This window comes from Saccopteryx leptura, chromosome 2 (genome assembly GCF_036850995.1).
Source record: "Saccopteryx leptura isolate mSacLep1 chromosome 2, mSacLep1_pri_phased_curated, whole genome shotgun sequence".
Taxonomy (NCBI): Eukaryota; Metazoa; Chordata; class Mammalia; order Chiroptera; family Emballonuridae; genus Saccopteryx; species Saccopteryx leptura.
Genome location: NC_089504.1, coordinates 291761713 through 291777782, shown reverse-complemented (window position 1 = coordinate 291777782; position 16070 = coordinate 291761713). Strand labels below are relative to the sequence as shown.

General features: G+C 36.2%; 1 protein-coding gene across 1 annotated transcript in view; it reads left to right on the top strand.

Moving 5' to 3' along the window:
- Window positions 1–16070, top strand: part of BMT2 (base methyltransferase of 25S rRNA 2 homolog) — a 168906-nt gene that overhangs the window by 52970 nt on the left and 99866 nt on the right. The window contains exon 2 of the mRNA XM_066362511.1: window positions 7611–7752. Within this exon, the coding sequence (XP_066218608.1) occupies window positions 7611–7752 (142 nt within the window). The remainder of the gene's footprint in view (window positions 1–7610; window positions 7753–16070) is intronic.

The window sequence follows — 16070 nt, the reverse complement described above, 5'->3', positions numbered from 1 at the left end:
CTTCATCTATCTGAACTACACCTTTTTTGTATCCATGATATTTGATTTCTTTATTTTTATTTCTTTTTAATGACATTTGAGACTTGTATAGTTAATAACACTAATAAGAGATGATTTAAAAATGAAATAAAAATTGAAAAAATACTGTGAAAAAATTAAAATTCTATTATGATAAGTGGAAGAAAAACTACATAGAACGGGGAGCCAGAGCTCGGGTAAAATGACGAAGATATAAACAATAAAGTAAAAAACACACAAAAATGCCACAAAGAAACATATGAATCCTATATAAAATAATTTGTTTATAAATGATGATCAAAGGAAAGAAAAAGTAAAAGAGAAAGAAAAAGAAAAGAAAAGGTTAAGGATTTTGAAATATAACCCTCATAAAAAAAAAAGATTGAAAAATGTAATACCTATGGATAATGAAGTTCAAAATAAAAAGGAAAGAATAAGACAGAAAGAAGATAAAATGACCAAAATGGAAAAAAAGATTTTAAAAAAAGTTATAAGAAATGTAATTTTTTTCTGGTTTTGAGTGGTAGCTTCTTTATTTTCTTTTTGTTTTCGGAAGGTGGCGCTGTACTACAGCTTTTTCCCCTAGGGCGCTCTTGAGTAGAGATTTGCTTGGGTGTTGCTATGGCAATGAAGCAAGCTGTGTTTCAGTCTCATTGGCAGGTAGCACTTGTTAGCGTTTGCAGGCTCCGAATATGCAAGTCAGTCATCTTTCCAGGTACCTCTCCCCGTGTCTCTCCCTCCTGAGCCAGCAGCCTGGGGACTCAGCTGTGAAGTTGCCCCAGCCACTGCTTGCAGAGCAAGAGACCCTAAAATGGGTCGGGAACCTATGGCTCACGAGCTAGATGTGGCTCTTTTGATGGCTGCATCTGGCTCACAGACAAATCTCTAATAAAAATAATAATAACATTAAAAATATAAAACATTCTCATGTATTACAATCTATTCATTTCCTACTGCTCATATTCATGGTTGCGAGTGGCTTTAGCCAATCATAGCTGTCCTCCAGGACAACATCAAATTTTTATTGGATAATGCGTAATGTACACAGTACACAGGTCGTTGTGAGGTCAGGAAGTAAACTTCCTTCCTTTTAATCAAGTAGTCAGCTAGCTAATTGCAGAAACCCTTTTGACAAAGAAGATGGCTAAAAGACAAGATGAGGAGTATCATACTTTTCAGCAGGAATGGACAGAGGAATTTGCCTTTCTGGAGAGAGCAGGTTCTGCAGTGTATCTAATATGCAATGATAAAATTGCATCGATGAAACGGTCAAATATAAAGCGGCACTTCGACACACGCCATACTACATTTGCATCGAAATATCCAGCAGGGGACAGGAGGAAGAAAGCATGTCAAAAGCTACTGTGCAGAGTGTAAGCTGGTCAGCAGCAACTCCATGTTTGGACCCAACAAGGTGACTGGAATTCGGCTAGCTTTGCTGGTGCTTTAGCAATTGTGAGAAACGGAAAGCCATTCATAGATGGGGAGTATGCCAAAACATTCATGCTTGATGTTGCCAATGAAATTTCTGATGACTTTTTGGGTAAAGACAATATAATCAAACGAATAAAAGACATGCCTCCATCGGCAAGAACTGTTCACGATCGTACCATCATGATGGCAAATCAAATTGAGGCAACACAAGTGAAGGACATAAATGGAGCGCCATTCTTTCCTCTCACTTTGGATGAGTAAACAGACGTAAGCCATTTATCCCAGTTCAGCATGATTGCAAGGTATGCTGCTGGTGACACACTACATGAAGAAAGTCTTGCTGTTTTGCCTATGAAAGAGACAACAAGAGGGGAGGATTTATTCAAGTCTTTCACTGAGTTCACTAAAGAAAAAAATCTACCGATGGATAAACTTATTTCGGTGTGTACTGATGGTGTTCCATGCATGATGGGTTAAAACAGGATTCGTAGCGCTTCTTCGTGACCGTGAAAAGAGACCTATCCTAAATTTTCACTGCATCCTACATCAGGAGGCGCTTTGTGCTAGATGTATGGCAAGCAGCTTGGTGAGGTAATGTCACTGGTCATTCGGGTGGTCAACTTTATTGTTGCCTGAGCTTTAAATGATCACCAGTTTAAAACACTGCTGGATGAAGTTGGGAATAATTATCCTGGTCTGCTTCTGCACAGCATGTGTGTTGCTTGTCAAGAGGGAAGGTGCTTGCCTGACCTATGGTGGCGCAGTGGGTAATGCGTCGACCTAGAACACTGAGGTTGCCGGTTCGAAACCCTGCACTTGTCTGGTTAAGACACATGTAGGAGTTGATGTTTCCTGCTCCTCCCCCCTTTCTTTCTCTCACTCTCACTCTGTCTCATCTCTAAAATGAATAAATTTTTAAAAAAAACATGTTAAAATAAAAATTAAATAAAAGAGGGAAGGTGCTCAGCTGTTTTGCAGCTTGTCTGAGCAAAATCTGGACTTTTCTTGAAATGAAAAACGTTGAGCATCCTGAGTTAGCTGACACTGAGTGGCTCCTGAAGTTTACTATTTCGTGGACATGACTGAACATCTGAACCAGCTCAGTGTGAAAATACAGTGCGTTGTAAATACAGTCTATCCCTTCAACAAGCAGTGTTTGCATTTGAAAGCAAGGTGGAACTCTTCTTCGCCCACAGGTCCCACAGGTCATTTACTACACTTTGAAAAACTGGGAGAGTTTAAAGATGCATGCACAGCAAGTAACCCTGCTCAACATCTTGATCTCCAGCAGCTAGTGGGCTTCACATCTAATCTCCTGAAGTCATTCAAAGCACGCTTTGGAGAATTTCATGAACGCACTCGTCTTTTTAAGTTCATCACCCATCCACAGGAGTATGCAGTGGACAGCGCCGACCTGAGTTACATCCCCAGTGTCTCCATCAGAGATTTTGAGCTACAAGCTGCTGACCTGAAGGCCTCAGGCATGTGGGTGAATAAGTTCAAGTCACTGAATGAAGATTTGGAAAGACTTGCACGACAGCAAGCAGAGTTGGTGAGCAAACACAAGTGGGGAGAAATGAAAATATTTCAACCCGCAGACCTGCTGATTGTCAAAACTTGGAACACGCTTTCTGTCACATACCACAAACTGCAGCATGTGAGTATTGCTGTACTGACAATGTTTGGCTCTAAGTATGCATGTGAGTGGTCTTTCTCACATCTAAAGAATGTTAAGACCAATCTGTGATCACGTTTAACGGATGGAAGTCTCAGCGACTACATGAAGCTTAACCTCACCACGTATCAACCAGACTACAAAGCTATCAGCAAAACCATGCAGCACCAGAAGTCGCATTAATGGTAAGAAGTACTTTATTATCATTGATTAGTAACAGCATAACAATGTTATTAAAAAGAATTCAGAGACTTATTGTACTTTAAAAGTGTTGGTCTTACATAAAATGCACACATTTACGTGTCTTTAGTGTTTAACATATTGTATGGCTCTCACGGAATTACATTTTAAAATATGTGGCGTTCATGGCTCTCTCAACCAAAAAGGTTCACGACCCCTGCCTTAAGAGCTGCCATGTCCTTCCTCTAGCACCGCTCAACGCACAGTTCTGGGTAAGGCTATGCCTACCAGAGCCACCAGGGAAAGCAGGCCAGGCAGGAAGCCTATTGCTGATCAGGCGCCTTTCTATGGATCCCCCTTCCCCAGGCATGTCTAGTTCACTTAAGTGCTCTGCTGTTCTCATCTCCACAGGCTTTTGTCCCTTGTGTCCTGTTTGGAATCCTGCAGCCCAGCCCCCACGACTTCTGCAGTGCACTCAGAGGTCAGCTCCTCCAGTATGCGCTTTTTGACCTGTGTTGGCTAGTGGAGGCACGCCGCCCGGACAGGTTCAGGTCTAGGGATCTCGGTCCTTGTGCACTTCCCACACTGTGGGTCGGGGAGCCAGGACCACACAGAAGTGCTGGCTACAGCCCACGCAGAAGTCTACTGCTGAAAATCTCCGGCCTAGCCGCTCTGCCTGTGAATGCACATGCCCACACCAGAGTTGCCACGTGTAGCCACTCACACTGCCCACGATCGCAGACTGGGAGTGCAGAAAGCCCAAAGCCACTGTGGCACCGACCTCCGCAGGCAAACTGCTCCGGCTACCTCCATCAGAGTCTGCCGCCCGTGCTAGCCCCGCTTCCGCGAACTTAGGCTGAGCCGTTGTGCTCTCTTCTCTCCTTGATCATCTGCCCTAGCCCAGCTTCTTCCCTGTGCCCCAGATCCTCCATTTCTCTTGGTTCCAGGCAAAAGCGGCCCTTCCTCAGATCAGTGAGGAAAGCGGAATACTCCATTCTCTGTCTTATTTCCTTCAGCGTGGATTATATATTCAGCCACCTTTTCACCCAATCGTACCGTTGTCTGTTGTGTGTATATATTAGATGCTCCTGATATTGTTTCTCTTCTCTAGTTCTTGAATTTGTTGAAATTTCAGGGGGAGATATCTGGAGCACCCTTCACGGCACCATTTTTCTCTCTTCTAGAAAATAAAAGATTAATCAATAATTTAGAGTCATTACAAATGCCAATATATTAAAATTCTTAGAATGCTAATTATTAATTGAACTTGAATCATTTCTTGTTCGTTGCCTACATCTTTGTTGCAGATCTCAGGAAGTTCTTACTGAAAAGGTATTGTCCTTTCAAATAAGACAGTCTTTTAAATCTTGGTTAACTTAACAACTAAATGATAATAAAAATCTTTAAAATTGAGTTTTCAATATTTTGTTTTTGTGTGTGTATTGTTTTAATATGTATATTGGGCATTGGTTAACCTTAACTTTTTTTCTGGCTCCTTATATATAGTTCAAACCATAACTTATTTTGAAAATATTGTTTAAAGGGTAAATACCATTTATTTTGAATCCTGTAAAAACATATAACAGACTGTTACAAAAAAGAAACTGAATTTTCCATTGTTTTTATTTAATAACTTTATTTTAAAAATACTTTAAGCTTTTAAAGATATCCTAGAAAGTTGAATTTTCTCATAACTGAATGCTGTGTTATGGCTAAACTTTGGAACCACCAGACATTTAACATAGTGTGTACCTTTAGTCTGTTTTGATACATTTTGTTGAATAAATATATGATTTAAAAGTTCTGGATCTGTGTGGAACTAGGGAACATAACCAGGTTTGTGTTCCTATTATAGCATCTTCCACATTTTATTGTGTCTTCTTCCTTCCTTTGATGCCAGCACTTGTTCATTAAATGTTGGCGAAAACATTAAATTGAAGTTGTCTGCCATCATTTTGAATTGAATAGGCTTATAGACAAAATTTGAATCCTTCCTCAGAAGTTCATTGAAGCAGATAATAAACCTTAAAACTCCAAAAGAAATTGACATTGTTTAAAAAGAATTTTGTTAAGTGTAAAAAACTAGAGGTCTTCGAAAAAGTTGACGGGCAGCGGGTTTTGTATATTTACAGTTGTCTTTGCATCTCATAGCTTGTAGAATAATTCTAAAGTAAACTGAGTTTCATATTATATGATCACATAGTAATAGATGTCTTCGTTGGCTCATATAACATACCCTTTGTCCTTAGTTGTGGTTGACAGACACTGGGCTCAGGCACACACCTCTGAGAGAGTTTCACTTTAAGTGTATGCTGCTGCTTTTTCTACTTTCTGTTTTTGTCCAGCACTGCCGGAGCCCACTGTAGATGTCCCCTTATTCAGTGCCTAAGATAGGACAAGATAATTATTGAGAGATAGCAATTGATAAATGGTTCTAGCCCCCCATCCTATAGGTGAACAATTCCAGAGGCTTTCTGTATGCATCTCTGTTGCCCACAGCAGCAGCCTCAGTAATGTACTCTTGTATTAGCATTTTTTCTTACCCTTGCTTGAACACTCCCTCACTTCTGTTTATTAGGATTCTTTTCTGTATAAACAACTATACTACTCACAAAAATTAAGGGACATTTCAAAATGAATATGAAGTGATAAAAAGAAGCATTTTATTTATTTTTATTAAAAAAAAAACAAAAGCAAAGGACAAATCAAAGAAAGTTCAATTATGCAAATGAGATGCAAAACCAACTTTTATTTCATTGGTGAAAATGCACTATACAAAAGGCTGAAAGCTGGAGTATCTACACAGCCCCTTATCCCCTAATTTTTATGGGCAGTATACTTGTACTCAGATCTGTGTCTTAAGTTTTACCTTCTATAGAAGCTAAACTAAGAAGTTTTTTAGAAAGCAAATCTGTTTAAATAGTTAAACATAGCTTTTCCCAAACATTGGATCATAGAACTTTTATTTGAATGACTCCTATTACCAGCAAATGTAGTAAATTTATGTATTTATTGATAATATGTACATTTTAGGCAGTGAAACTTATAAGTGCAAACAAAAGGGCTTTCGGAGTTGAAGGTATCAACAGAAGATAAAGCTCCTTTACAATAATACTATACCTTAATGAACCATTATGTATAAAATCTGATGAGTAAAGTCAGAGATAGTGCTATGAACCATCATAGGTTTATTAAAATATCATTAAGCTTATTCTGTTACCAAACAATTGCCTACATTTGAACATGAGACAGGAGAATTTAAATCTTTTGTCTAAGGACATTGAATCAAGCCACCTTGATAATTTTTTATTTTCTTTTTACAGAGACAGAGAGTCAGAGAGAGGGATAGACAGGGACAGACAGACAGGAACAGAGAGAGATGAGAAGCATCAATCATCAATTTTTTGTTTTGACACCTTAGTTGTTCATTGATTACTTTCTCATACGTGCCTTGACCGTGGGCCTTCAGCAGACCAAGTAACCCCTTGCCCAAGCCAGCGACCTTGGGTACAAGCTGGTGAGCTTTTGCTCAAACCAGATGAGCCCACGCTCAAGCTGGCAACCTTGGGGTCTCAAACCTGGGTCTTCTGCATCCCAGTCTGACGCTCTATCCACTGTGCGACCGCCTGGTCAGGCCACCTTGATAATTTTTGTTCACTTGTTTACCTTAAAATTATATTAAGGTCATTTATTTAGCCAAAGCATTCTCATATGTCACTTTATCAGAAATCACATTGATGTTTCAGATTTCATATTAAGTGTGATGACTGATTTAACTTTTTTAAAGTAATACTTGGAAGTACTACAGAGGCCAGATAATGTAATACTGTTTATAATATTTATTTAGACAATTTTATAAAGACTCAAAACTTTAGAGAGGTTTCCAAGGTAATTTTTTTAGTAACATATTAATTTAGGAATATACTTCTTTTAAGTACCGTTTGTCGTAGTGGTCAGCAACGGAGCCAAATAACAACAGTATAACGATTGAAATTTCTTTTGAGAGCCAAAGTTTTTAAACTTAAGCTATATAGATAGGTACATTTCTTATCGAGGTAGCACCTGCACGTGGCGTTTTGTGGAAGAGCCACACTCAAGGGGCCAAATAGCCGCATGTGGCTTGTGAGCTGCAGTTTGCCAACCAGGGGAGAGCAAGTCCAAATGTATAAATAAAAATATTTAACTTGCTTGTTAACTTATGTTACTCTCTCATCTATCAACTCCTTTTAATATCGGGAACTGAGTAGTATGTAGAGATCCCATAGTATACTAAACTTAATTCATTTTTTTCCCTTGTTTTTAGTGGGAGATTTTGATAAGATCTGGCGAGAACATTGTGAGGATGAGGAAACACTGTGTGAATATGCTGTTGCAATGAAAAATTTGGCTGACAATCATTGGGCAAAAAGTTGTGAAGGTGAAGGTCGTATTGAATGGTGTTGTAGGTGAGTGTTTTTATGAACTAACATGTTTTGTTTCTAATGTATTGTTGACACTCTCAATATTAAATAATGCTTTGTATAAGTTATTGTACCAAAATAGAAGTGTTTGAAAATGGTGTCTTTTGAACAAGTTCTCACCCCTTGCTCTACTTTCTCTAGTTTTATTTCATTCATCTCTTTAAAATCAAAATGTTTTTCTTTGACATAACCTTAAATTTTCTGCTTCAAAGTTTTAAAAGAATAGCTTTAAATAAATTTAACTATTTGACATTAATATAATAAATATGAAATTTAACACAAGTCTTCATTAATAAGTTATAGTATAGAAATTTCTTTGGATAAATGTCCATATTTGGAATCAAGTAAAAGTGAATACTTTTCTAGAATTTAAAATTTGAAAATATCTTAAAAGTTTTAAAATCCTAAAGTTTTGATGTATGATTATTCTGAGTATCCCAGTACTTATATTGCTTTTGGGTAATGTTGGTTTTCTTATAGTATAAATTCTAATATTAAAAACACCAGAAAATGAAATACTGATGATCAGTTCTCTCAAGGTGGTAAAATTATAATAATAAATATGTATATTGACTGAATTTTAAAAATTAATTCCCAGGAAGCAAAGTATTATCTTTCTAACATGGACAATAATAAATTTATGATAACTTTAGGTTTATATTTCATATCAATTATTTTTATTCAATAGTCTGTGTTAAGCTCATTTTAAAATTATGTAATTGTGCCTATTTCATTAATTTGACATACAGTCCATAGAAAGGATATATTTAAATTACTTCTTTTAGTCACTTAATAAATATATTTTAGTGTTGTCTACTGTGTACTTGTCATATTATAGACACTGGGAATACAACAATCAGCCAAATAGATGAAATTTTTGCTTTCGTGGAACTTACATGCTAGGGGGCATCAGAGGCAAGAAACGATAGTAAATTAAATATATAATAGGTCAGAAATGGTAAGTGCCATGAGAAAAATAAAGTAAGGAAAAATAAAGAGTTTTAAGGAGAATAGATGAGGAGGCCTCACTGAAATAATATGAGTAAAAGACCTGAAGGAAGTGAGAAAGCAAGCCCTAACAACTCCAGAGGTCTTGAGGCAGGAGCATGCTGGCATGTTTCAGAAACAGCAGGGAGGCCACCAGTGTGGTGGGAGCAGAATGAGAGTGGGAGAATGGTAAAATACTAGATAACAAACATCTAGATTTTGTAGGGGCTTGTTGACCCTTGTGAAAACATTGGCTTTTATCCTGCATGAAATGAGAAATCATTGGCTGTGTAAGAAGAGTGATAGAATTTTATTAGCCTTTTAAAATGTCATTAATTCTTAAGAATTAATTGCTGTTTTAAGATAACCTATAGGACAGGCAAGGAACCTTTTTGTAGGCTGCTGCAGTAATCAAGGCACAAAGTTACAATGAAACAGGTTTTCTTGGAAAGTGAGGAAGTGAATGGATAGAACAGTGTAGTAGGATTAATGCTCAAATAAGTATAAAGATCAAGAGAAGGACAAGAGAGATGATGGTGTATAAATTTTGGTGATTATGATACTATATAAGAAGGAAGTTGAATGTAAGGTGCGTTAGGAGCAGTAAAAAGGTGGTACTTTTAATGGATTCTGGAATCAAAGAACTGAAGAGTTGGAGAACTATAAGAAGGAACCAGAATAATAGGAAATGGGATGCTTGGAATTAAAATAATAGAATTTTGTTCAGTTCTAGAGAGAAAATGGTTATAAATCTGACTTTCTACAGAGTATACATTTCCCCTTCAAGCTGAGAAATACCAAATTAGGTATACTGCTGAACCAAATATTCCTCTTATAACACAAAATAATAATGTAATCCAAGCAGGAAATCAGCACTGTCACTATTTAAATCCATCATTTTTGGCTTTTAGCAGCACTGCTTTTAAATTAATATTACAGTACATAAGGCAAGCTCTCAGACTTTTTCATAAGTGAGAGGAGGGGAGATAAACAGACTCCCGCATGCACTCCAACTGAGATCCACCTGGCAACCCCTGTCTTGGGCCAATGCTCAAATCATCCAAGTTATCCTCAGCGCCTAAGGCTGACACACAAACAAGTTGAGTCACTGGCTATGAGGGGATGAGAGAGTGAAAAAGAAGAGAGGGAGAGAAACAGATGGTTGCTTCTCATGTGTGACCTGATTGGGGATCAAACCTGGGATATCTGCAAGCTGGGCTGACGCTTCATCCACTGAGCCAGTTGGCCAGGGCCTTAGCTTATACTTTGTTTTTTAAATAGACCTTGATATATGGTATTCATATAGGAGTATTTGCTTGTACCTTCCACTGAATCTGTCTCCCACTTCATTCTTCTTTTTCCTTATATATGTGTTTTTATCCCTAGTTATTGTATCAACATGTGTTCTGAAAGATGTCACTTTAAGTCAAGTGGCTAAAAAAGGAACATTACAGTGGTCCCTCATCTATTGTGGGGGCTAGGTTCCAGAACCCCCCACGATAAGCAAAAATCCGCAAAGTAGCGACCTTCTATTTATTTTATTACTTATATATACAATATTTAAGGCTTTATAAACCCTCCCCACACTCTTCTAAGTCTTTCACACACTGTTACTAACCTTTCCTACACTTTTATCGATATAAACGCCTCCTATGCTCTTAAACCCTTTCTACATTCTTAAACCTACATAATTTTAATAACAAAACTTTATATGGGTACTCACCAGTGAATATACTACAACTTGAATGAAGATGATTTAGTATTCTTTTAATATGTTTTAATTAATATTTTAAATATTTTTATATTGTTTTAAATTTTTTTGGCTAGAAAATGCTTATTTTACTGCAAAAATAATTAAAATAATAAATATGTAAAAATACCTATATACCGCAAAATCCTGCAATATAGCAAAAAATCCACAATACAAAATTAGATATATACAATTTAAAAATCCATGATACAGTGAGACTGCGAAAAGTGAACCACGATATGGCAAGGGATGATGACTGTAATATAAATTTAGGTCTAACTGCTGAAAAAGAACAATGGCAAAATACTGTAAAAAACAATTTTACTGTGAGAACTGGTCCCAAGATCTAATTTAAACTTAAAAGTAGTTTGGGGGGAAAATCTTCAAAACAATAGTGAAACTTGAGTTATCTGTAATTTTAACTTGGGTTATAAATAATTCCTTTCTCTGTTCTAAGACAGCAGTGCTACTTTGAAAGCTAAAGGGGCTTTAAAAAGGATTTTATAAAAGTGAGATTCCAGTAAGTTATATGTAAAACATTATAGGAATCTGGCATGTGAGATAGGTCTTATTGACTTTACTCTGCTAAGATTTTGTTGACTGGCTAGCTTTAAGAATTCTACATAAGATTTCTTTCAAAAAATAATAAAACTTTATAATACAAAATATTAAAAACAAGAAACAAAATACAATATGAGGGTACATTTACTTTTTTTAAATTGCCTTTTCTGACTCTTTACACACAGTCTTTACATACTCTATTTCCTTGCTATTTGAAAGTAAATAGCAGGGAATATTTCAGCTGAACACATCTCAGACCATGATCACATTAAGACAACAGTAATTTCATAAAATACGTAATTCATAAATTCATATTTTTCTTAATTTCCTGAAATAGTACTTTATAATTTGTTCTTATAATCCAGTCAGGGCTCATGCATTGCATTTGGTGATTACATTTCTTTAGGTTCATGTTTTTGTTTTCCATTCACATTGAGTTTTTAGAGAAAATGTAAGTTAATTTGTAGTTGTATTTGTTGGTTCAAGTTAGTTAATAGCATTGTTCAAATATTCTGTATAGTCTCACTAACTTTTCTTTTTGGTTTTTCATTCTTCAATTACCAAGAAAGATGTTTTCAAGATACCATTTTTCTCAATTTTTTTATAATAATTATTTGTCTCTTTAGAGACTTCCATTTTCCTATTGAAGTTCTCCATATTTTAACCTATTCAGTTAATATTTTTCTCTATGGAAAAATTAAAATAGTACTGGCATAAGAACAGACATACAAACAGAAACACTTGAGGCCAGAAGGGAATGGCAAGAAATATTCAAAGTAATGCAGAACAAGAACCTACAACCAAGACTACTTTATCCAGCACGGCTATCATTTAAAATCGAAGGAGAAATAAAAAGCTTCCCAGACAAAAAAACAACTCAAGGAATTCATTACAACCAAACCAATGCTGCAGGAAATGTTAAGGGGCCTGTTGTAAACAGATCAAAGTGGGAAAAGAATATATCAAAAAAGGAATACAGCTTTAAAGAATAAAATGGCAATAAACAACAACATATCAATAATAACCATAAATGTAAATGGATTAAATGATCGAATCAAAAGACATAGGGTAGTTGCGTGGATAAGAAAACAGGACCCATACATATGCTGTCTACAAGAGACACACCTGAGAACAAAAGATACACATAGATTGAAGGTAAAAGGATGGACAAAAACATTTCATGCAAATGGAAATGAAAAAAAAGCTGGGGTAGCAATACTTATATCAGACAAATTGGACTTTAAAACAAAGGATATAGTAAGAGATAAAGAAGGCCACTACATAATGATAAAGGGAGTAATCCATCAGGAAGATATAACTATTATAAATATCTATGCACCTAATATAGGAGCACCTAAATATATAAAGCAGACTTTGATGGATTTAAAGAGCGAGATCAACAGCAATACTATAATAGTAGGGGATTTCAATACCTCACTAACATCACTAGATAGATCCTCAAGAAAGAAAATTAACAAAGAAACAGCAAACTTATTGGACACACTAGATTCAACTCAATTTAATAGATATCTTCAGAAACTTTCACCCTAAAGCAGCAGAATATACATTCTTTTCAAGCATGAATGGTACATTCTTTAGGATAGACCACATGTTAGGGCACAAAAGTGGTCTCAACAAATTTAAGAAGATTGAAATCATATCAAGCACTTTCTTCGATCACAACAGCATGAAACTAGAAATGAACCACAACAGAAAAGCTCAAAAATTCTCAAACACATGGAAACTAAATAGCAGATTATTAAATAATGAATGGGTAAACAATGAGATCAAAGAAGAAATTAAAAAATTCCTAGAAACGAATGACAATGAGCATACAAAAACTCAAAATTTATGGGACACAGCAAAAGCAGTACTGACCGGGAAGTTCATAGCACTACAGGCATATTTTAAGAAGCTAGAAAAAGCTCAAATAAACAACTTAACCCTGCATCTAAAAGAACTAGAAAAAGAACAGCAAGTAAAGCCCAAATGTAGTAGAAGCAAGGAAATAATAAAGATCAGAGCAGAAATAAATGACATAGAGGCTAAAGAAACAATACAGAGGATCAATGAAACTAGGAGCTGGTTCTTTGAAAAGGTAAACAAGATTGATGAACCTTTAACTAGACTCACCACGAAAAAGAGAGGATTCAAATAAATAAAATTAGAAATGAGAGTGGAGAAATAATAACTGACACAACAGAAATACAAAATATTGTAAGAAAATACTATGAAGAACTGTATGCTAAAAAACTAGACAACCTAGATAAAATGGACAAATTCCTTGAAACATACAATCCTCCAAAAATCAATCTGGAAGAATCAGAAAACCTAAACAGACTGATTACACCAAATGAGATGAAACAGTTATCAAAAAACTCCTAACAAAGAAAAGTCCGGGGCCTGATGGCTTCACAAGTGAATTCTACCAAATATTCAAAGAAGAACTAACTCCTATCCTTCTCAAACTATTTCAAAAAATTAAAGAGGAAGTGAGACTTCCAAGCTCCTTTTATGAGGCGAGCATAATTCTGATTCCAAAACCAGGCAAAGACAACACAAAGAAAGAAAATTATAGGCCAATATCTCTGATGAATATAGATGCTAAAATCCTCAACAAAATATTAGCAAACCGGATCCAACAATATATGGAAAAAATCATACACCATGACCAAGTGGGATTTATTCTGGGGAGGCAAGGCTGGTACAATATTTGTAAATGAATCAATGTGATTCATCACATAAACAATAAGAAGTAGAAAAACCATATGATAATTTCAATAGATGCAGAAAAAGCATTTGATAAAATCTAGCACCCATTCATGATCAAAACTCTCAGCAGAGTGGGAATACAGGGAACATATCTCAACATGATAAAAGCCATCTATGAGTAACCCACAGCCAACATCATACTCAATGGGCAAAAATTAAAAGCAATACCCTTAAGATCAGGAACAAGGCAGGGGTGCCCCCTTTCACCACTCTTATTTAACATAGTCCTGGAAGTCCTAGCCACAGCAACCAGACAAGAAGAAGAAATAAAAGGAATTCAAGTTGGAAAAGAAGAAGTAAAACTATCATTACTTACAGATGATATGATATTGTATATAGAAAACCCTAAGGTCTCAGTCAAAAAACTACTGGACCTGATAAATGAATTCAGCAAAGTGGCAGGATATAAAACCAATACTCAGAAATCAGAGGCATTTTTATATGCCAACAGTGAACAGTCAGAAAGAGAAATTAAGGAATCAATTCCCTTCACTATTACAACCAAAAAAATAAAGTACCTAGGAGTAAACTTAACCAAGGAGACTAAAGACCTGTACTCGGAAAATTACAAAGCTTTGATAAAAGCAATCAAGGAAGATACAAACAAGTGGAAGCATATACCGTGCTCATGGTTAGGAAGAATAAACATCATTAAAATGTCTGTGTTACCCAAAGCAATCTATAAATTCAATGCAATATCAATTAAAATACCAATGACATCCTTCAAAGATGTAGATCACATAATCCAAAAATTTATATGGAACCAAATAAGAACACGAATAGCCTCAGCAATCTTAAAAAGGAAGATTAAAGTGGGAAGTATCACACTTCCTGATATCAAGTTAGACTACAAGGCCATTGTACTCAAAACAGCCTGGTACTGGCATAAGAACAGGCATATAGATCAATGGAACAGAACAGAGAACCCAGAAATAAACCCACAACTCTATGAACAACTGATATTTGACAAAGGAGGTAAGGAAATACAATGGAGTAATGATAGCCTCTTTAACAAATGGTGTTGGGAAAATTGGACAGCTACCTGCAAAAAAATGAAATTAGATCACCTGCTTACCCCACTCACAAAAATAAAATCAAAATGGATAAAAGACTTAAATGTAGGCCATGAAACCATAAGCATCTTAGAAGAAAACATAGGCAGTAAGCTCTCCGACATCTCTCGGAGCAATATATTAGCTGATTTATCTCCACGGGGAAGTGAAATAAAAGACAGGATAAACAAATGGGACTCTATCAAACTAAAAAGCTTTGCACAGCTAAAGACAATAAGAACAGAATAAAAAGACAAACTACACAATGGGAGAACATATTTGACAATGCGTCTGATAAGGGGTTAATAACCAAAATTTATGAAGAACTTGTAAATCTCAACACCAGGAAGACAAACAATCCAATCAAAAAATGGGCAAAAGAAATGAATAGACACTTCTCCAAAGATGGCCAATAGGCATATGAAAAAATGCTCAACATCACTAATCATTAGAGAAATGCAAATTAAAACCACAATGAGATATCACCTCACACCAGCCAGAATGGCACTCATTAACAAAACAACACAGAATAAGTGCTGGCGAGGATGTGGAGAAAAGGGAACCCTCCTCCACTGCTGGTGGGAATGCAGACTGGTGCAGTCACTGTGGAAAACAGTATGGAGGTTCCTCAAAAAAATGAAAATCAAACTGCCTTTTGACCCAGCTATCCCACTTAGGGACATACCCCAAGAACACCATAGAACGGCTCCAAAAGGAGAAATGCACCCCCATGTTTGTGGCAGCATTGTTCACAATATTGAAGATCTGGAAACAGCCCATGTGTCCGTCAGAGGACGAGTGGATTAAAAAGCTTTGGTACATATATACTATGGAATACTACTCAGCCATAAGAAATGATGACATCGGATCATTTACAATAACATGGATGGACCTTGATAACATTATACGGAGTGAAATAAGTAAATCAGAAAAAACTAAGAACTATATGAATCCGTACTTAGATGGGACATAAAAATGAGACTCAGAGACATGAACAAGAATGTGATGGCAATGGGGGTGGGGGGACTGGGGATGGGGCAACGAAGGAGAGAGGGGGTGGCGGAGGGGAAGGGCACAAAGAAAACCAGATAGAAGGTTAGAGAAGACAATTTGACTTTGGGGGAGGGGTATACAGCACAATCAAATGTCTAAGTAATCTGGAGATGTTTTCTCAACATATG